The 24004-nt window shown below is 44.6% G+C and overlaps 1 protein-coding gene across 1 annotated transcript in view; it reads right to left on the bottom strand.

Annotated features, from left to right (window-relative positions):
- Positions 1-24004, bottom strand: part of PLXNA4 (plexin A4) — a 1023024-nt gene that overhangs the window by 241823 nt on the left and 757197 nt on the right. The window contains exons 15-16 of the mRNA XM_086918924.1: positions 21099-21235; positions 19496-19657 (exon numbers count right to left, since the gene is read on the bottom strand). Of these exons, the coding sequence (XP_086775050.1) occupies positions 19496-19657; positions 21099-21235 (299 nt within the window). The remainder of the gene's footprint in view (positions 1-19495; positions 19658-21098; positions 21236-24004) is intronic.

Here is a 24004-nt window from a genome sequence, read left to right as displayed (position 1 = left end):
GTGGCGCAAAGAGCGTATGCCATTTTAACGCACCTCACAGTTATTGGTAGCCGCTCGCCCCATCCTTGTGTGGAGTTGAACCAATACTGGCGAGACTAGTGCGTCCTGCCATTAATGTCAAGGTGCAGGGTGAAGGTCTCCTGTGGGGAGTGTGCAGTCTTCAGGGACCGCTCCACACTAAACACTGGAGCCTAGAATTAATGTCAAAGCTGGAAATAGGCTCCTGTGTCCAAGAACCTGAAGTGTGTCTGCAGAAGGGTCCTCACTCTTCAGAATTACTCATATGGACAACCATGTTGGCACTGGATTTGCTACCCCTAGCTTCTGACCTATCAAATTGATTAAAATGGCTACACAGTGCAAACGGTGGAGACAAAGCAACAAAACCAGAATGAAACCTTTATGCACATACTCACAACAGGAGGATGCGTGGTTCCTTTACTATACCTAGCTAAAAAAACAAAGCGAGTAGAGACGTCATAGTATACTTTTAGAGCTTTGTATGGCTGATGGCATTTTTTAGATTCACTGTGCATTGGTTTTTACTTGCTTTGAAACAAATACTCATTGTTTCGGCCAACCAGAGCTCAAGGTTGGATCAGGTGTGCGTGCTAAGAAATGGCAGAAAATCATGGACTGCAAAAATGACCTGCATCCGGCCTCTTTAATCAATTGGGTGTATCATCAAATCAGCAAGTACAACACGGGTTACATGCTGAAACACAATATTCGTATAGCTATAAACAACCATACACATGTAAGCATCGGAGAGCGTAATTGAGACATCTGCGGAGTTGTCACTTCCTCTGCAACACACACCACGCTTCCGCCTGAAATGGCTGACTTGTCATTAAATTCTGAACTTCTCCTTCCCTCATTTTCTTTCTGACATTGAAAAATGCAGGCTGACAGTCCCCATGAACCATTAAATAAATGTCACCACAGAGCTGCTGATTGAGAAGTGGCAGGGCTCCCTCGACAACCATAAGTAGTGTTTTTATGACCAGCGGCACGAGGTGGGAAGAGACAAGGGGGAGGCATAATCACCTTCCACCTTGGCATGGGAAAATTGTAATAGATTTTAGACCTTTCTTCAGTTCCAGAATCCACTACAGGATTTATTGTCATAATATCGCAGCTCACCTTCTGATAGAGTGGAAAGATGCATTCCCTCACAATATAGCCATTAGCCACAGCCGACTATCTACCTAGTCAAGCATAGCCCTTATAGTTGCAAACCCTTGGCTGTATAATCAACCCTACTGATTAACGTTTCGTATATACGTCCAAGGGATATGACTGATACTCCAGCCTTCATCACATGTGCAAATGGTATGGTCCTTGGTAAGTCACTCTGTGTCCTTGTGTCTAAACTGCCCTGCTCACTAAACTTTGAGAGTTCCTCGAAAAAGATCAATATATCAACAAGAGGACAAAGGTTAATAGCACAATGTTCAATGAGATTAAACCTCATTCGGATCCACTTTCCTGCCTTCAGGATTTCCATTCTGTGCTGGAGACGAGCAGGTCTTCTCAGCAGCCCTCACTTAACTCAAAGGCTTCTAAAGAACAAGTTACTTACCTTTGGTAACGCTTTCTCTGGTGGATACAATATCTGCCTGTGGATTCCTCACCTTGTGAATATCCCCCTGCGTCAGCAACATTCGGAAATTCTTTTGTAGCTCTTCACGCCGACATGGACGACATCACAGAAGCACGGCATCGCGAGCAGCTCCGCTGATGTCACTGACTCCATAATAGGACTCCGTCAGCGTGATGACATCAGTTCCGCCCTTTTTTCTGTGCCCTCGAGGCACACGGACGGACCGACAACAGTAGATATATACACAATGTACACAGAACCAAATAACCAAGTTAACACACACAGTGTGTAGTCAATGCTTGAAAGCAATTATAACAATACATTTCCTTTGACAGTAAAATATATACATTAAAACAATGTCACTAATGCAGGTATAGAAGAGTGGACAACGGGGAGGCGGGTGGGTCAGTGAGGAATCCACAGGCAGATATTGTATCCACCAGAAAAAGCGTTACCGAAGCGTTATTCTTCTGATGGATACATCTGCCAGTGGAATCCTCACCTTGTGAATAGATTCCCACAGCAGTCCCACTCCCGGAGGAGGGTGTCCACCCTTCTATACCAAGAAGTCCTGAAGGACGGAACAAGCAAAGTGTCCGTCCCTCCTCACCTCTGCATCCAAACAATAATGCTTTGCAGAAAGTGTGGAGGGAGGCCCAAGTTGCCGCCCTTCAAATGTCCTCCACAGGAACACCCCTAGACAAAGAAGATGTAGATGAATTTACTCTAGTAGAATGGGCCCTCAAACCTTCAGGAGGTTCCTTACCGGTCAGAGAGTAGCATATCTTGATACACAAGACAATCCATCTTGACAGCGTGTGCTTGTGCACCGCTTTGCCTTTTCTGGCACCAACAAACAGACTTCTTCTCTCAGTTCCGCATATTCGGAAAACCAGATGGGGTGGTAAAGCTTTTTCCAATCTGGCCCCAAAGTGGTGGAACGCTCTCCTGCTTGAATTAAGGTCTCTCCCCACTCTACAATTATTTAGAACTGCCCTGAAGACCCACCTCTTTGTACGCGCGTACCTGTAGTTGGGCTCTGCATTTCTGACCTTTTTTGATAGGCGCCTTGACACCTTCGGGTTTAGTTTGCGCAATACAAATTGCATAATAAATAAATAAATAAATAAATAAATAAACAAAACCCACGAAGAGCTGGTCATCAACTCTGAATTCTCTGGTTCTGTTCAGGTAGTAGCTCACCGCCGTCTTAGGGTCCAAACAGTGAAGTCTCTCCTCCTCCTTGGAAGAGTGAGGGGGAGGATAGAAGGAAGGGAGGGTAATGGACTGTCCTAGATGGAAGGGAGTTACCACCTTAGGCTTAAAATCAGCCCTGATCCTGAGTACCATTCTTTCAGCATGAATGGTCAATAATGGGGGGTTTGAACTCAGAGCTTGAAGCTCACTTACCCTCCTTGCCGAGGTAATCGCAATCAAAAAGACCGTTTTAAAAGATAAAAGCCTCAAGGGACACCTGTGCAAAGGCGCAAATGGAGAACCCATTAAGAAAGCAAGCATAAGATTCAAGTCCAATTGTGGCGCAATAAATGGAGTAGGAGAACATTTATTTGTAAGGCCCTTTAAAAACCTTAAGACAGTAGGAGACTTAAATAAGGACGGCTGATCCGGCAGACAGAGAAATGCCGACAAAGCCGATAGATAACCTTTCACTGTAGCTACAGCAAATCATTGCTGAGCCAAAGAAAGCGCAAACTGAAGAATGCCAGACAAACGAGCCTTCAAAGGGTAAATGGATTTCTCCCCACACCAAGAGACAAATTTGGACTACCTATAAGAGTAGAGGGACTTGGTGGAATGACTCCTGGCTGATAAGATGATATCCACCACATCATGTGGGAGAGAAAAAGAATTCAGTTTGCCCCGTTCAATCTCCAGGCATGAAGGTGTAAGGTCTGGAGGTGGGGGTGTAGAACCTGCCCCTCCATCTGAGAGAGGCAGTCTGCCCTGAGAGGGAGACGGAGCGGCGGGCACGAGGAGAGGTGGAGAAGATCTGTGTACCACACCCTTCTTGGCCAATCCGGGGCGATCAATATGACTTGGGCCCGGTCTTGGCGTATCTTCCTCAGAACCCCAGGAATCAAGGGTATGGGAGGAAACGCGTAAAGGAGTTTTAAGTCCCAATTCAACTGAAATATGTCCCCCAAAGCTCCCTGCATCGGATACTGGAGACTACAGAACGAAGGGCAGTGAGCATTCTCGTAAGTGGCAAACAGGTCCACCTGAGGAGTTCCCCACGTCTGAAAGACGTGACGAACCACCTCCGGATGAAGCCTCCACTCGTGGTCGGCCGAGAACTGCCGACAGACTGTCTGCACGCACGTTCAGAACTCCGGCCAGATGATTTGCCATCAGACAAATCTGATGGTCCTGAACCCAGGACCAGAGTCGCAGAGCCTCTCTGCAGAGACTTTGCGACCCCACTCCTCCCTGCTTGTTGACATACCACAGCGCGGTAGTGTTGTCCGTCAGGACCTGAACCGACTGACCGCGAAGGTAAGGGAGGAAGGCCTTGAGCGCTAAACGTATCGCCCGTAACTCTAGAAGGTTGATGTGAAGCAACCTTTCCTCTGGAGACCAAAGACCCTTGATATCCAGATCCCCCAGATGAGCACCCCACCCTAGGGTGGATGCATCCGTTTTCACCGTGACCACCGATGGAGGTAAGTAGAACAGCTTCCCTTGAGTCAGATTGTTTTCCACGCTCCACCAAGACACATCCACCGCAGCTTCTCCGGAGATCCTGATTGACTCCCTGAGAACTGCGTTGTGTTGATACTACTGCCTGCGGAGGCACCACTGGAGTGCCCTCATGTGCCAGCCTGCATGATTGACCAGCAGAATGCAGGAAGCCTTCAGACCAGGCAGACGAAGGACCTTCAGGACTGGGACGATCGCTCCATTGTAAAATAAAGGAATTATATCATGTATGTCGCGAATCCGTTGCGGAGGAGGGAATGCCCGGCACACAGAGGTATACAGGACAGCACCTATGAACAGGTTGCGCTGGGAGGGCATCAGGTGAGATTTGGGCACATTTATCGAAAAGCCCAACCTGTACAACAACTGAGTTGTGACTTGCAGATGATGGAGCACCTTCTCCGGAGATTCTGCTTTGATCAGCCAATCGTCCAGATAAGGGAATACTGGTATCCCTGACCTTCTGAAAGGTGCTGCCACCACAGCCATCACCTTGGTGAAGACTTGAGGTGCAGTTGTAGGACCAAACGGAAGGACCGCAAACTGGTTATGTTGCGATCCCACCGTAAAACGGAGATACTTCCTGTGTGACTTCAGGATGGAAATATGAAATTACGCATCCTGCAAGTCAATCGACACCATCCAGTCTTCTTCCAGCAGCGCTTGAAGAACCTGTGCAAGGGTGAGCATCTTGAACTTCTCCTGTTTCAGAAAGATATTCAAGACCCTGAGGTCCGGGATTGGACGAAGTCTGCCATCCTTCTTGGGTATCAGAAAATACCGGGAGTAGCATCTCTGACCTCTTTCCTGCTCCGGAACCACCTCTATCGCACCTATTCTTAGTAAAGCCTGGACTTCCTCCTGCAGGAGAAGCAGGTGGTCCTTCGTGCAAAATCCTTGGCAAGGAGGATAATTTGGGGGAAACTCCAGAAAGGGAAGAGCATACCCATTCCACACGAGATTGAGAACCCAAAGGTCCGATGTGACCGATTCCCAATCCCGTAGAAAATGAGTAAGCCGACACCCTACAGGACCAACATGATCCGGAATGGTGGATCTACGGCTGCTTTGCTGTGGTTGGAGGGGGGTGGGAAGAGGAGGAGGAGGAAGCTTGACGACTTCGAGGGCGGCCTCTGTTTCTACCTCTGTACGATTTGTACAGAGAATTCTGCTGCTGTTGCTGCTGCTGTGGTTGCTTGTAAGAGCGAAAGGAAGATCTCTCAAATCCTCTGTATCTCTTACCCGATGTACCTCTGGTCTGAAGGCCCAAAGACCTAGCCGTTGCCTTACTGTTCTTGACCCTTTCCAAGGCAGCATCCGTCTTTTTCCCAAACAGGCTGGAACCATCAAATGGAAGGTCTATTAAAGTAGCCTGTACATCAAGAGACAATTCAGAAGACTTCAACCAAGCAGCCCTCCTGGTGGCAACAGATGATCCCATGACCCTTGCCACAGAGTCACCTGTATCCAAACCGCTCTGGATCACCTGGCGAGCAGCAGCCTGAGTATCCGCAAGAACCTCACTGAAGTTTCGCCTGTCCTCCTCCGGTATCTTTGGTACCAACTGTTTTGCAGAGTCCATCAAAGCGTGTATTTAGCATCCTAAAAGGCACGTGGCATTTGTGGACTTGAGAGCCATGCTGGCTGAAGAGAATACCTTCTTAGCTGATTGGTCCAGCTTCTTAGACTCCTTGTCAACAGGTACCTGTGGAAAAGCACGAGTTGATGTCTTGGAACAGGCTGACTGAATAACTAAACTCTCTGGAGACGGATGTGTTGAGAGGAAGTCAGGATCTCCAGGAGCCACCCTATATCTCCTAGCAACAGCCCTTGATACAGCAGGTGATGAAAAGGGCTTTATCCACACTTCTAGGACAGGCTCTGTAATTGCCTCATTAAAAAGGCAGCATCGGTTCCACCACTTAAGAGGGAGAATGGAGTACCTCGGTCAAAATGTTTGACTTAAACTCCGCAGTAGGCAGATTCAAATCCAAACGTTCAGCTGCCTTTCTAATAACCATGTAATATGGTGCTACATCCTTCGAAGGGACGTCAGGAGCTAAGAAAAGCTCCCACTCTGGAGATAACTCCAAACCACTAGCTTCCTTAAGGTCATCAAAGAAGTCATCTGAGTCTTACAGCTCTCCTTCTTCCACCTCCTCCGCTCCTCCAAAAGCCTTTGAGCCTCCCGCCTAGACCTCATCCTTGGGGTCGGCGTCGACGGAGTCACAACCGACTCCGAACGGAGCCGGTGCCAGAGCGAACTCAGAGCCGGTGGATCAGTTTGGAGCGCACAAGACCGGACCGGAGCTGATGAAGATGGAACCGGCGTCGATGACCTCGGAGCCGGAAAATGCCAAGCCGGAGCCGGCGTCGGCATAAAAAGCATAAATGGCGCCGGTGCATATGCCTGAGGGACGCCCAGATTAAAGACCATCGGACCCATGGGACCAGCCGGTGCTCCAGAGGGGTACATGGCTCGTGAGAAGACACCATACATTGCATTTAAATAATGCATAGGGTCCTGTCCCGGGCCTGGAAATGGAGGGTATTGACCCATAGGCTGCTCCTGTCGAGGTGCAGGAACTATGTCAGCCAGACCCTCTGGCTGATGCTCCGGAATTGCAGAGCCTCCTGGAAATGGAGCCTCTTCCTCCTCTCGAGGTGGAGAGCGTGTCGGCGCCAGAGAAGGATTCGATGCCGGAGCCGGAGAATGCTCCAGAGACTACACAGGCGAAGGCTCACCTTCCGGGTCCGAAACAACAGGTGGAGGAGACACATAATCCTTCCGATGTCTATGACCTGGAGACTTCGACTTCAGGTCCGACTCCCTCTCAGAATGACGTTGAGACCCGTGCTTCCTCTTCTTATGCTCCTTCTTGGATCGAGAAACATGCCCCGAAGACGGCCCGAGCGGGACCTCGAACGTGACCTCGACCGCTTTGAGCGGGACTTCAAACTTTTCCTATCTTTCTTGCCTTTCATCTTCCCCACAAGAAGCTTTGCCTCTCTTTCTCGCAGCGCCTTGGTTCATCTTCTTACAGCATAGACACCCTTGGACATCATGGTCAGAAGAAAGGCACCATACGCAGTCTTTGTGCGGATCTGTTATGGACATCTTCCCGCACTCTCCACACGACTTGAACCCAGTTTTCTTCGAAGACATCTCGACAGGAAACAAAGAAACAAGAAGCAATCAACAGTAACAGAGTTACCCACGAGCTACTGAGGATCCCTAGAAAAACTGTTAGCGTTGACAGCGCGGAAAAAAGGGAACTGATGTCATCACACCGATTGAGTCCTATTATGGAGTCAGTGACGTCAGCGGAGCCGCGCGCAATGCCGTGCTTCTGTGACGTCGTCCACGACGGCGTGAAGAGCTACAAAAGAATTTCCGAATGTTGCTGATGCAGGGGGTTATTCACAAGGTGAGGAATCCACTGGCAGATGTATCCATCAGAAACACAGTACTACAGTGTTTCATCTCATTCATATTTGACAGAGAAGTGTTCATCAAATGCACATCTTACTGTATAATATTCCCTCCTGACAACTGTAAAACGACAGTCTATCAGGTGAGGCTACAAAAACACACAGTAAAAATAACAAAATAACTAGGAAACATTTTTAGAAGAAGTGAGCTAAGGTGCTATGTCTTTCATCATATTGCATAGAATACAGTCTAGCAATCTTTGCAGCAAAAGGAATTCCACAATGGAAGACGTCAGGATCAATAAAATATTAAAAAAGAAGAATTCAGAATCAAGAAAATGTTAGGAAGAGTTCTCATTATAAAATATGTAATACTGTATCATATACAATATTACATTCGGGGCTGGAATAAAACATTTGTGTTGATCAAAATAATTAACTTTTGTTTTTTAGTCTCGTAAACTATGGGTTGGGTAGCACATGAACATCCTGGCTAAAAGGAATTTTTTTAACAAACGTTGCAACTTTGAACCCAGCGATACAGTTTAATGTGATCATGAACATCTCGGGCTGGCCAGGTAGCCACGCCTCTTAAAGTTTTTCCTAGAACTGGGCGCTGATAGGTCACCATTCCTGAATCCAAGACGGCTTCCAGATTTTCACCTATTCTGAAATATAGTTAAGACCCAGCTTCTGGACTGTCATCTTAAAGCTCCAGGAGACCTTTAGGCCCTGTTTTCTTAACAACCATACCGACTCAAGTGTCAAGAAACATTTAACTGTGGATTTCCATCTTACATCAAAACAATCCTGTTTGACTAACAGAATATATTTTGCTGTTGCGGTAATATTGAGAGACCATGACCAAGAGAGGCCAAGAATAGCATTACTGTTACTAGGGGAGGGCTGCTCTCATGGTCCACATTCAATATTATTTAAAGGGGGGACTATGCTATTGGTAAGACACCATTCAAAGTCTCCAATCTGTAATAATTTTTTACATTTCTCAAAGTACCATTCACTACTGCATTTTTATTTTGGGATCCTTCCAGATAAAGAAGTAAAAGCTTGGCACATTCACAGTTCTTATCAAGAGGCCTTCTTGCTGATCAACAAGATTAAACCAACCAATAGTGAATCCTTTGAGGTGCTAAAAGTTAGTGGATGAGACCAGAAACATGGTTTAATGTCCATCCTTTCTTTACAAAAAGCAGGACATGCAGTCACAACCTGCCTGGTTGCCTGTGTCCTTAAAGTTGTCTACAGTCTCTATAACAATATCAGTCAGTTTGACCATAACATGAGAAAAAGATTAGTTGAAAAGATCTTGGAGGAAACTGTTTGGTTCTGTTGACATGTCAGAATCCAAAATGGCTTCTAAATATTCCTTAAAGTCTTTATAAGTCTATTGTTCATCTGCCCGTCTCGCACCTTATGGGGCAGTTCAAAGGTCAAAGTTTATCGTTACAATTTACATCACAAGAAAAGTACAGAACGTTACAGTCTTTTGGGTCAAGGGTGTTCTCCTTCTTCCAGGTTGTTAAGAAAAATGTTTGCAGTACTGGACTTTTGTGTCATAGTCAAATACATTCTGGGTGCTGTAGCCGTGTTGTGTTTCCATGGACCTAACTAGACTAGGACACATGTAAACAATGATTTTTAGGTGAAATGTTCAGGACAGTAGACAGTGTCCGTAATGACCTGCAGTGCCTTGGACACCCTAATCGTGTCAGGGAACTCCTCTAGAATTTCTAACTGAATGAACCTGGGGCCTGTCTCTTGATAACACGTTTCATGATCTTTGTGGGTGGAGAAAGAAAGAAGGCTAGCAATATTATTCTGGTGTGTGTTAACATCCATTAAAGAAACCACAATAAAGTATCAGAAGACATTTCAACTCATCTCTGCACTACGTGAATATTCAAAATTGGTAGATGAGATGTAAAATCATATTTTTTAGCGTGTGAGTAGTAGGAAAGAACTTGGTAAATAGTAGGACTGAAAGAAAATGGGAACATCAGAATGGGACGAGATTGTGAGCTGTGGTAGATACATTTTAGACCAAGTTCAATCAATTGATTCAAAAACAAGATTGTTTATCAATCGGTCTTGCAGTTATAGGTATAAGATGCTCACTTCACAGCAATAGTTCAATTATTATACCTTTTGCACTTTGTAAAAAGGACAATTTCACCCCCAAACCTTGCATATTGAGTAGATTAGGGCATCAATGCAGGCACATTTATAATTACTGAGTTCCCGTAACTTGTTCGACCCCATTGTGTTATGATGAGGTTTGCCAATACTATAATTATGAAATTATGTGATATCGGATGTTTTAAATCCTGTATAGCTTTTAAGGTTTTTAAGCAAACTAAAGTATCTTTGATAATGATGAGGGAGTCAACAGAATTTGTGGTAACTTCATTTACCAAGGTTTGTGCTATGCTCTCATGAGTATACAAACATTTTTGGGTTCTTATATGGATGGCATTGCTCCACATGATAGATCCCTTGCAGCCCACAAATTCTCTTCAGTGGGGTCGCTGTAGGACTCTATCATTAATGCAGAGAATGGCAGAATGCACCCGGCGCGAGTTCTGAATTTTGAACAGAATAGTTTATCATATCTCAGTTCCCAATGACAGTCTGCTGCTCTGCACTGATGCAGTCCATTGGTTTTCTGCTGTTTTCTTGACTAATACTCATTCTCGGTTTGATTTGCAAGTCAAATTTATCTTCTTTGTTATTGCAGCCAATGTAACAGTCTCAGCTTGCTCCCATGCCGCCTGTCCAATGCGGGCCTGATGAAAGAGGACTCGCGGTATGGACTCAGACAAACTACATGCATTTGAACTAATCTGAACGTTGGTATCGCAAGGATGAGATGGCCCACTTTCACATGAGATTGAAGAAAAGGCACTCCTAAGCCAACTGTGTACAAATCAGGTAGCCCTCCAAACAATACAGATATATTTTTATTTATGTAAATTTAAGTACAAGGCACAGCCTTCGACAAAGTATTGCAATGTTGCAGTGTACACCTTGAGCTCACGGTGATCATGCTGGAATTATAAGGTAGTGTATGGTTTTCTAAAACATTCAACAGATCCAGTGGTGGATGACGAGGAAAACTTAGTTTGAAGTCTGGCTTCATAGCACTTTGGTCACTGCATGAGATTCTGGAACACATCTCCATAAATGTAGGAGATAGTCTTAACTCTCAAGTCAAAGTGGCCTAGTGTGCTGAAGGGTAATGGATCTCACCTCCACATGGTGTAAACACATGTGAATATTAATAGATGTAACTATTTTTAGGTACATCTACAAATGTACTTGAGGCTGACCTGGGAGGCAGCACATTCAGTGAAATATGGGGCATCTGCTTACAAGCCGCTCCGTGTTTTACACTGCAGGTGGCACTGCTTGCACTTTAAAGAGGAGACAGAGATCCCCCTGCAGGCGGGTGCAGCGAATGATTGTACCTGCCTGCAGGGAGATATCTGGGGCGTTCATGGAACCCCCTTTCCTTCCTCCAGTGGTCTTCGCTCAGGCGGTACACTAACAATGTGCCACCTTATTTGTAGCACCATGTCAATACGCATCCTAAGGGCCTCTTTGCCTCTGTGCCCGCATCCATAAAAGCTTGCAGGCACAGAGGCAAAATGAGTCTCTCATTTTCATGAAGCCACACCCCAATGCAAATGAGGGAATGTCCTCTAATGATAGTGCTAGAGCTACATGTGCACCAGTGCTATTAGTATTACAGAAAGTGTTGCTCCATCATCTACGGTCCCTTTTGTAATACCATAGTGCCCTGGGATGCATGAGCGGACGCACTTGCCATTTGTGTCTCAAAGCTCTATGCATAATACAGACCTAGGTTAACTTCTGTCGATCTCAATGTTTTTAAGACGTATTTTATTGGAGCCAATTGACTACTGTTGAAGATGGAAGAAAAGTCAATGTCAGATACCAGTGCACAGTAGGGAAACCTTTGGGTCATCTCAAAAACAGCCTCCAGAAATGTCTTTGATGACATCCTATTTGTTGTACCTGACATCCTTTCTCTGGGTTCCCCCAAACGTTTTGCCTTCAATCCCTCTGTTTTTGCTGACTTCATTTTTGCTGGTTTTAGAACATTGAGCACTTACCACTGGAAACCCATTCTAAAGTGCTTGTGCTCTCTCCCTTAAACATGGTGACATTTACTTACAACCAACTGACACATTTAATTTACCTGGAAGTTCCTAGTAGATTGTTACTACATATACCCAGGGCCTGTAAATTGGATGCTACTAGTGGACCTGCAGAATTGATTGTGCCCCCCACCTACGTAGCCCTTTAATCATGTTTCAGGCCTGCCACCGCAGCCTGAGAGTGTTGTTTCAAACTGCTATTTTGACCTGACAGAATGAACCCTTTGTCAGGCTTAAACCTTCCATTTTAATACATATAAGTCACGCCTAGTGCAGGCTCTAAACAGCCCAGAGGGCAGGATGCAGTGTATTTATAACATTGGTCATGCACTTTTCACTTTTACATGTCCTGGTAAACAAAAAATCGTTTTTCACAATTGCAAGGCCTGGCTCTCCTATATGATAATATTAGGTTAACTTATTACATTTGATAAGTGATGACTTTTAGTTAGGCGCTGGTAATAATGTTGAGTTTGGTGTCTAAAGAATTGTCATTTAAAACCCTCTTTAATGGTGAAGTCGGATTTAAAGTCACAATTCTGAAAATGGCTCCTTTAGAAAGCTGGCATTTTATTGTCCCAACCATTTGGTGCCTGTAGCATTTATCCTGTGTCACATGACTAGGTATAGTTAGTTGTGTATTGCTCCCAAACAGTGAGACAAAGGGAGAATACTTGTTGACAGGATGGGCCATATATGACTTGATGAGGGGGACATATCTATCTCTTACCATACTTGCACATCACAAAGGCCCTGTCGTACAGTTTTCACTTTCTCAGTCAGAACAGTTAGTTTGCGGGACAACATAAATGTTGGGATGGTACCAGACTGATTCCACGCCAACCATGGCCCATGCAGGTAAGAGCGGTGGGGCCAGGTTGGGGGGGAGGGGGATTCCACAGACGACCACGAGGGAAAATTAAATAAATAGTTAATTTTCCCTTGTTGCAGTCTGTTGAAATCCCCCCCACCGCCCCATCGCTTTTACCTGCACGAGCCATTGCTGTTCCACACACCCCCTCACGATGTGTTGGCCTATAGACCTGCTAGCTCACAGTGCCACTATAAGTACTCCGAAAACTGGCAAGGTTACAAATGTTTTGGTCAACCTCAGAACTTGACAACCCTGACTCCGCAAGGAATCGTGGTAACAGATCTAGAACCTTTTCCCTCAGTCACTCATGCTCACTCAGAAAGTACACAAGAAGTATACAAAGGGGCGTTTTCAATATTTATTGAACCACTGTGATTCTTGTATAAAATATATGCACTGCAATGATTAGCAGACAGAAGCAGTTAAAGTTTTTAGCAATGTAAGAACAGTGAAAAGTATAAACAGTCCCAACATGGTGTCAAAACAGTGTACATATGCTGGCATAGGAGTACTGGGTACAGTGTACCCCTCACTAAGAACTCTCTAACCTAGATGCTGAGGGCAGGCGTTCTGCCAAGAACCCCATAGTGGATGACCTAATTACCTGAAGGCAAGGTATGTAGGCCCCGTCTTGGTCGTAAGTTGGATGTCCCTCCTCGCAGAGGGTAACAGGAATCAGCTGGGCTGAGACTCTGACACAGCAATGACCTTGCAATGACAGCAGAGTGCTTCTCTAATTTGCGCACAGAAATGCATATGTATTTATATAATACCACCATCCGTGATTCTGTGTCGAGGTTTCAGCTGGGCCAACATTTTTTATTGCCTTTGTGATAGCCATGTTGCCTCATAGTTAACAAAGAACAACATATGCACAATGTGTTTTCAGGCCTTCTACTAAATTTTTAAGGTAATGCGATAGTGTACTTATGAAGTGGAATTGTAAGCAACGTGGTATCAGAGAAACTAATCCTGCACTGTTACCCAAGCAAATGTGTGTCAAAAGTCATTGTGTAGAAAAGAAGGCAACCTAAAAACAAGTGTAAATGTAAAATGACAATGTTTGTTCCCGGGCCTAACCTAGTCATGTGACAGCTCTGCCTTAGCACACTCACAAAGGGTTTCACACAAGTCTTTTGTGCCCCCAGACAAGCTGGAGCCAGGGTAGGGTGCCAAGAAATTCCAAAAGCCTATGTGGGTGGAAACCTCCAAAATCTTCCAATACTTCCAAGCTGGCATCAGGTGTAAATGGTGAGCCCTCAGACCCAACTCTTCAGTAGACACCTGACCTACATAAGACTCAAAAGGTCACTGCTGTCCTGCTCTGCTGCACAAGGGACTGCTACTCTGCTGCCTGAGTGAGAAGGACCAAACCTGCATCTTGAACCCAGTACCACCAGAGTGAATCCAAGGGCTAGTTGGCTGGACGCCTTATCATAACCGCAGGGATAGGAAAGGCTGAAGCCACACTGAATCCAGCAACTGGACTCTGCCAGTCCAGCTGTGGTCTTTTGGGTGGAACTGACCTAGTGTGATGCATTTCCTCACTGCCCCACATCAGTACTGCCACTGTGCGACATAACCCTAATGCAGGACCCCGCAGCTCTTACGACAGCTGCGCAGCGCATCCTTGACGCAGGACCTCCGATCGCAGCCCTGCAGCTCCCTGAACTCGCCACTATGCAATGCGTCATGATGCAGCACCTCACATCCCAGCCCCCAGTTCATCGGAACTGCTGCTATGCAATGCATCCTCAATGCTGGATCTTGGAATTCCTAACAACTGCATATGTATTACAAGGCTTATCTATTACAAGGCACCTATGTGCACTGGCTTACAACAGTGATCTCCGACATGTTGCTCTCTGCACCCTAAATTGTTGTTCGCTTTATTTTTAGAGGCTTTTGAAACCACAAGCATTTTTTGTGAAAGAGCATATGAACCCCTTCAGATACCATGCTTCCAGTTGCTTCTCTAATTACGTTTCCCAGGGGGCATTTTCAGGCAGAACAACAATTTGTCCAGGGTCCTTGGGTCTATGGTATGTGATTGAAACCCCTGTCGTGGTGCATTATGATTGTTGAAAATTCCTGCTGCAATCACTGATGGGATCAGCACTATTGCTCATGTGATAGACAGCAAGACTGTGCATGTTTTCCGTTTCTGTGCAAAGGACAAGAATACGTTAAGATAAAGATACAGCCGAGAGAGCACCAGCTATAGGTTTAACATCTGGGCATCCCGAGAAAGATCATGTATGCTGAAAACTGCAGCTTTATACAAATTCCAGTACGTGGCTACAGATATCTTTTTAAAAATGCCACAACATGTGATAGTTGTCACATTATGGAACTTGAAAATAAAGTTTGCAGAATGCGTTGACGGGAGCATCATGAAAATTTGTTATTATAGAAAACTGCATTGTCTACAAGTTCTGGAGCTCTGGTGACCTGCCCAGTGTTTACGAAAGCCGTTTGGAAACTTGGAAAGTGCTACCTATGCAAATGCAATTACAATGCAATACAACGCACTACCTGGGACATTTGGGAGTTTCCCACGAGTTGGTACTAGGGGGCATTCCACCAGAATATCGACAATAGAAAATTGCTGGGCCAGAATATTGTAGCAAAAATATTGAGGACCAACATATTGTGGAGGTAAGTTTATATAGATAAGCATAGGTTTACTGTATTTAACTCCACATCTATGTACTTTGACTATATAAATATGTCTTCAAGGTAACTAGCTGTGGAGGTAAGTATAGTAAATCCATGGAGAAGTGTGGCTCAATGATTAGAGCGGCAGACCCTGATGCTGAGGTATAGCCCGGGACCAGGGTTCAATTCCCCGTTCGGCGGGTCTTGGGCTCATAAATTCCACGGACCTGATAATTCTCGCCTTGGTGCCTATTCCAATCATGGAGTCCCACTCTGCAACTCTGGGCAATAGCTTGCTCAATCTCCACAACGACCCCCACAACGCTAAGGATGCCTGGCCTCCACCTTGGGGGTGCCCAGGAGTGGACGCCTCACAGGGAAAGCCAGGATGGGTTCCAAAGCGGTATTCGTACAAGCACCTTGAGACCCTTGCGGGTGAGTAGTGCGCTATACAAGTATCAATTTACATATGCAGTTGCCTTCTCAATATTTTGATTTGGTTTTCCTGTCATATAATAATTTTAGGACCACTATGAAAGCTCGCAAAGCACAGTATATTCACACATTCATTATGAAATCTAGTGCACTGAACGTTGTGTCAAAAGAAGTTAATGGCCCGAGGCTACTAACAATTTGAACGTACTTAGCCTAGTAACCTAAAATCTATACAGGGCACACCACATTTTTGCAACATTTAGAGGGATGTTGCCAATGTACCGTTCTATTGATTAGGTACTCGCCTTGTGAAGACCTTTGTTATTCATTATACTTGTGATAACTCTTATGTAGGGTTTGAAAAACATTGGTTTGTGGTGCTCCGATTGCTACAGTAGTCCCTCGTGGCCTCGTGACTAAGCTGCTGATTTGGGGACATGGAGGCCTGGGCTCAGATCCTGACTACAGTGTTTGAATACAAATAGTGTGATACTTGTCAAATCCCTTATCACCCTGTGCCTAAATTGTGAATATACGTTGAATGTAATTAATTTAAAAATACAAGATGTGACGTCGGCGGGAAATTCAAGAGCACTCCGTTTCTAACCAATTAAGATCACGGTGTATAAATACCAGTACATAGATATAGTTAAATACTACAAAGTTTTCACAAATTTGATCTAAAAGCAGGCCCATGAAATTGCATAGGCTTGGTTAAATTTCTCGAACAAAGAATTGGAGCAGGCCATCATTCCTCTTTATTCTTTTTTTAATTGGTACCAAGTTACTGATGTAATGTGCTTCAAAAAACTCCCAGTGGAACTCAATGACCCCAGGATCCATTGGGGAGAATGCCCGCATCTTCAAAGCCTACCACATTGTGCCCATTCCTCCCTGTCCATATGCACCGTTAAATATACAAATTGCCATTGTTTTTCAAACACATCCTTGTACACAAATCTTACACGAATAGCTTCCGTAGTTTTTGGACAGTTCTTAATTTTAAATGGGGTCGTACCTTTAAATTCAACAGATTTTGAGACGGAATTCACAAAACTGAGATTTAGCCCAACGGGTGAATGAAGCTAGAGGGTAGACAACGCTACAAAGAGTTCATCTATGTTTTGAAGATCTCTGAGAGCCTGGCTCTTATATCTGAGGAATTACAGCTCGCGCCCGTCGTTAGTTGACTCTGCAGTTCCTTTTTTGGACATAATAATGTAGCAGTGTGAACAAAACAGACATTAAATATCTGCAAGCTATCCGGGCCACGGGCGCGCTCCGCATCGCAGGCATGCCAGCACCGCGTGGAACCTCTGCTTACAAGGAAGGGAATGGGCGCAGTATCCCATTATGCAGATGTACTTTTGGAGGCGCGCTCCTCTCGTGCTAAGAAGAAGAATTCCTCCCCGCACGCGGTCCTGCACTCTGTTTAAGTATTCCACACTTTGCAAACACTAATTAAACCATTAGAGATCTTTACCTCTTTGATTCTGCCTTGAGATGCAACCAGCCATGCGGGCCCCCACTGTACGGAGAGGCAGGCGGAACAAAGCCTGTGCCGCACTGGTCCCCGCTGATTGGCAGGTAGTCCAGCAGACAATACCAGGGCTTGTGCTGGTACCTGCCTCTTCAGCAGGCTCCACGTGCAACTAGAAACCCTGTTACCCTCAGAGATAGGGGCCTGGGTCTGGAAATCTGGGATTATTTGAGCCGGGTGGACAAAGGGGGCCTCTTGCCTTCAGTATAACATAATATCCACCTTTGTAGGTGATACAGGAACTTGGAGACTTATTCTACTGGAATTTCAATGTTGCATACTCCCAGCTGGTGGTTGCTCGAAATACAATGTTATTTATTTGTTTGAGGTTTTATGTAGCACCGACCAAGCCTTCATCAGAGTGCTTAACACACAACTATATAGAATAAATGTACAAAAGAGAAGGAACACAAATCACCAAATGTATTTTTTTTAGAGTTTTATATAGCGCAAACTAGACCCGAAATATCGGGTATCAATCAGAGCGCTTTACATTGCACCACTTTGAAAATTAAACAATTTGATAAATACCTTGCTGAGTGATGCGTGGTTTTGTTCGCCAGCTGGGATGCAAGACCCAAGTTTCTACACTGAATGCTAATACATGATTTATGATATCAGCGGGTATGGAGAAGATGTGGAATGAACCACATACCCTGGGTAGCTTCATATTATGTGTACACTCTATGATGTGCCTTACAACATGATATTGAAGGAGATTCCACATATACTTGGAAAGAGAGACACTTTGTGGGGATGAAAGGCTATGGTATTGTTAAGGAAAGGTTACATATGGCACGCTTAGAAAAACCCATACTCCTCAATTCTTCGTACAAAACATTAATTCATTGTTTTAAAAAACATGCAACTCAATAAAAAAGCTGTTTCATAGTACAAGAAAATGTAAGACAATTTGTGGACAACGCTGTAGTACTGTAGAAGGCAGTATTTCACTCGGTAAGAAATGTTGCCGCACTCCAAGAAATGCAGTGGCACCATGTTCAAAAACATCGGGCACGAAGAAAGACTCTGTCACTAGTGCTTAATTTGTGAAAGAAAGAGTGCCTGTGCCCTAAGCTCTACTGAGAAGCCACCCAAGGGTATAAGCGCATTATGTAAATCGTTGTAACATAACATAACAAGCCGGCAGCCAGTGCACTTAAACGTCAGAACGCCAAAGGCAAAGGTTTGGGGTAGTCTTACAGCACCTCATGCCTCTTTAATCCACTACCAGACCCCTCACTGCCCCTTTAGCTCACTTTTGCAGGTTCCTCCTTTCTTTCTCTTCCTCAGTCTTTCCGATCTGTGTGTTTTTCCCTTTCTTGCACATGGTAATTGTCTGATATGGAAAAATAAGTGCCTGTGGCCCTGACTGGCAACTCCCTGCTCAAATTAAGCACCGCCATGCACTCTGCATGAACGTCTAGGGCACTGTAGGAAACTCTTTGGCATTCTAAGTAAGGCTATAGCACTCTAAAATGAGAAGGTATGCTACTCTGTAAAACGGGCTATGCCACTCTGAAGGAAAGACTGTGGCAAAGTCTAAGAAAGGCTACAGCTTAGTTCAGGAAAGGCTGTGACATTTTAGGAAAGATTAAGCCCTCACCTTGGAAAGACTACATCGCTCTTTTCAAAGTCTATGGTACGCATAGAAAGGAAATGGAATACTTAACTAAAGGATATTGTGTTTTTCAGTAGAGGCTCATCACAGATGTTTATGGTGGTCTATGATACTGTAGGAAATTGTAATATATAGTCTAGATGAGGCCTTGGCACTCTGATAGAAAGACTATGGCTAACCCTTGGAAATGATATAACCTGCTGAAAACACTCTATAGAATTCTGCAATAAAAATAAAGAATATTGCAGATAGTAATATACCATATGGTGGCTACACAGGACAAGTAGTAGTGACATCTAGAGTCACATACAGTACACTCGATATGCCTGAACTTCACTAGAAGTTAAAAGAAAGGCCAGCAATACTTCTGTTGAACAGCAGCACCCTATGATGACCAACAAACAGAAGCACCAACCTCATGATGCTCCAGTCGGGCTCGATGCGGTGCACCGTTGGATCTTCCACATACTCATACTGTAACTCGTGGCTGATCCTCGCTTTATCCACCTGCACCGACACCTTGACAGGCCCTTCAGTCGCGGAGGTGGTGTTACAGACAATCTGATTGGCGGTTCTCCTAAGAGTGATGAAGGAGAGGAATAAAAGATCAACACATGGCTATTGTCTTTGAAAAATCATCCAAAATTGATGAATAGTTTTCTTTTATCCCAAGACATACGACAAAACAGATACGTGTGTGCAACATTGTTTGTCAAACTTGCACGGATATAACAACCATGAGAAAGGGAAAACAAGTGCCAGACAATGTAAAAGGAATTTGACTATTGGAATGAACCTAAAGCTACTTTTAAATTAATTGAAGACCTTTATTTTAAAATGAGGTGCAATTCTGAATCAGTTCTTAATTTTCATAAAGCACCAAAACTGTAAAAACGCACAGAAGCAGCTGACAATAACAGTACTTGACTTAACAACTGCAAATAAACAACTGTGAGTTGTTAGGAGAGAAGCAATGTGTTACATTGACAGCTCTGCCACGTGACATGCTTGATAGTTAAGGACAAATATTGAGAATAGTATAACCTCGGAAATAATAAGCATTGGCAAAGCTAATAAGTCACAGTGGCAGAAGTGACACATGGGAAGGGAGGAGGAAACAATACAGTGGGGACAAAGATGGAGGCGGAAGCTACATGGGGTTGCCGGAGAGGGGAAGGATACAGCAAGAGAGCATACTGGAGGCAAAAGAGTGGTAGCAAATGTGCAAAAAGGTGCAATGTGGAGGTAGCGGGGAGAAGCACAAGGATGAGAAAGCAAGAATTAGTGGGGGAGACGCACACAGGCAAGAGAGAAGAACATCGGAGCAAAGCAGAGGATGGGGAAGAGAAGTATATTGTGAGACAAACAGAAAAAACATGGTCGCTCATAAAGGGATTAAACAAAAAGAAAAAAATAGTGCCTGAAAAGGAAGCAGTGGAAGGACACTAGTAATGTACCCATGCTCCAAGGGAGGCATAAACAAAATAAAGGAAAGAATGCCCACACATGCTAACAAAAGAAAAGCAAGCAAATGAGAGTGGCAATAAATCAAATCAATGATAAGCAATGGGCGGGCTCTAAGCCCACCGTAAATGAACAATAGTCTCTCAACAGACAGCTCATGCACTGTATACTAGGCAAGACCTAACAAGTGGCTTGGCGCAGATGCTTTTGCAGCTTTGGTGGAAATTTCAGTTGATAGCATAACGATGTGAATATCTACTGAAATTTCAGGGACAAAAATCCAGTTGATTACAGCCACATCTCCCATCTAGGAATTGGGTTCTGGTGCTATTGTCTTCAGTTGCTAGTTTAGCCGACAAGAAGGATGTCCATTGTTTTGTTTGCTGCACATGCGTAATTCATTGTCCACAACCCATTTGCCACAAGCGGATTCAGTAAAAGCCATTTGTGAGTGGCCACCTGAAATCACCAATAAGGTGTAGTCACAAGGCCTGCATTCCCACCTCCACAATGTCACATGGGCATGCGCTGCCCTGAACCTCCGTCATGCTTACCTATGAAATATGCATGGATGACGGCCAAACATCACGGTCACACTGCTTCCAGCATTCAGGTTATCCCCCTTGATTGTCACCTGGGTACCGCCTGAGACAGGGCCTCGACTGGGTTTCAGGTTGAAGAGGCTGATGGGCTGCGGAGACACAAGGCATATTAAGAATAGTCGGAGAGTGTTAGTAGTGCTTCTAGCTTACTGTATTACCTGTCCGCCATGCTCGGATGTACCATTCTGTAAATACCACCATCCCACTGCTCAATGTTTAATTTCTAAAAAAAAAGTAAGTTCAATGTCCCACAATCTATTCTAGTATCCTGCTACTGAGTGCTACTGAATGTTTATGAAATACTTAGGCTATTGTCCTAGTCAACTCCTGCCTCTTTCTTCCACCACCTCCCACTTCGTGTCTTGTTATCTCAGTTTTGTAGGTTCTTTTCCTCCATGCTTTCTCCATTTGTCACTGCTTCTCTAACTTTCACTGCCTCCTTTCACTCCTTCTGCCTTTCTCCCTCTCTTGTCCTGATCAAGGTCTGATGACGAGAAGTAAGCCCTGACCCCCAGAAATGTTTACGGGTGCCCACCACCAGCAAGCACCTGCATAAATTAAGCATTGTAACGGCTCTAGGTCAATGTGTTTAATTTAGAGCAATAAAAAGACACAGTTTAGAATTTTGCCATCAGATAAGCCCAAGAGTGTACACATTCGCATGTTTCACTGCATACTTCTCTACCATTGTAAGATAAGATATTAAACGTTTATTGCATGGGTACTTTTTCAAAATATTTTTACAAATAAAATAGGTAACAGAATCCGAAATCAGCAGTTAGTTCGTGAACATTTATATTCTTCATCCTTCTGTAGTCCCCAACACATTATTGGATGTATCTACTTTACCTCTAAAAACATGTCTTACAATCCATTCCCCTTTTTTTTCTACCTAGTCCTAATAATGCTAACTGCAGTGAACGTCCATTCCTGTTAGAAAATGGTTCAAATACATGTTGGACTGTAAAATGGGGCAATAGCATGAATGCACTAGGTGAACAAGTAGCTCAGGTGTAAGCTGTCCATTTAGGCAAATTAGGCAGTTGTCCAGGACGTGAAGTGGTGCCGAAATTCGAGGACAAAAGAAAATACATTTCAAAAACATCTGGGAATGTCTATTTCATGGTCCGCACAGGGTGCCAGTATCTGGCAGGATGGCTTGAAGCTGCCCCTGAAATAGCATCTTTTATTCAAAACCTTTGCTGGCCAAAAATGAACACTTCCATTAGCCAACGCTATTACCAATGCACGCCAAACTATCTCAAGAGCAGGTGGTAAATCTGACTGAATGTGTCCCATTAATTGGATTTAACAATGTAAAAGAGGAAAGAGGTACTCTTGGGTCTAAGCTATTATTCCCCATTCCAGGCACCAAAATGCACAATGGTCAGATTTAGGTTAGGAGATACTGGCCTTCCTCGCAGCCAGAGCATGGAACGCCCAACCGCTCCAACTCAGACAGACGATATCACTCTCCATCTTCACATGAAACCTCAAAACCTGGCTCTTCGATAGACCTCCTCCTTGACAGACTGGAAGCTTCAACTCCTCCCCCCCCTCCCGCGCCTTGAGACCCTTAAGTGTGAGTTGTCACGCTTAACAAAACCTTGATTGATTGATTGAATAATCATTCCCAGCCCGGGCATCAAAGTAACATAAATCTAGCGTTCTTCTAACATGGGCCTTAGCCGCAATGCCTTGCTTAAACTTTAATATTCCTGAGGGAAAAGTGTCTGTGAGCCATCGCAGGCAGGTACCACACAAGTAGTTTCTGATTTATTTACAGCCATCAGGCTTCCACACGTAGGTCACCTGCCTCTTTCTTTTTCATAGATACTTGTCTGAATTTAGCTTACAGAGTCTTTTAAGTGCCACTTTCGTTAGACCCACCCTCCTAAAAAGACTCCCACAGTCAAATTGGTCTGGAGACAAATAGTCCCTCCAACAATCGAGCGCTCGTGCCTGCCACCTCTTAGGCTACCCTTGCATGAGCATTGACTAGCTGGGGGTTATACAACTACCACATCATAAACCCCACCCCCACCATGTTGTAGGCACTGTGGTGTTATGCCTAGTTTACACCCAATGCTGACGCTGGAGTAAAACGCAGAAACTCCCTTTGCCCTCCCACCCCTCCACAAATCAGCCCTTCGTCTGTGAATTCCACCCAAAATCCATGCAGAAGTCGTGGCTGTGCCTGGTGTTATACGAGTGCCACCAACCCGCTTCAATGCGCCTTTTGATCGTGGAGTGAAATATTTCTAAAACCAGCTACAGGCTCAAAAGGTTTTACACATGTCGCGTTAATCTGTATGTAAACTTCAAAACACGGATTTGAACCCTGGCAGGGCTGACTCTCACCTTTTATCATTCCCCGAATGGTAAAAATGAGCACAGATTGGCAAGTGTAGGAATTGTTGTTTAGAGTGCTACGAAATTGCATATGAACTGGAGGCAAGTGGCGTCACATAGTATTCATTTAATTTTCTGCTGCTCATACAGCGGTTTTAAGGATCTTCATCTTTTCTTCTTGCTATAGTTTTTAAAAACCTTCGTTTGGGAGGAGCGAGGACATGCTCCTCCCTAACTCCTCAGTCCAGCATGGTAGTTTGGTCCAAAGTATTATTCTCAGCCATCACAGGGACAACACCCGTCTCATGAGCCAGTGAGCCTTCTGTGCATCTAAACAAAAATACAATGAGCATTCTTCCAAAAAATACCAGCCAGATCTATTTCTGAAGCAACATCTCGGAGCCACAGTTTACTCTGTCATTAGCATTTTAATGGGAAAACTTTCCAGACACAATCCCAAGTGGGAAGTCGCTCTCTGAATATAAATGAACCCGCTCCTTTCCACA

The sequence above is a fragment of the Lissotriton vulgaris genome, chromosome 1_1 (assembly GCF_964263255.1).
Source record: "Lissotriton vulgaris chromosome 1_1, aLisVul1.2, whole genome shotgun sequence".
In the NCBI taxonomy this organism is placed as follows: Eukaryota; Metazoa; Chordata; class Amphibia; order Caudata; family Salamandridae; genus Lissotriton; species Lissotriton vulgaris.
Note: the sequence above shows the minus strand (reverse complement) of the source record. Positions and strands in the feature narration are given on the sequence as shown.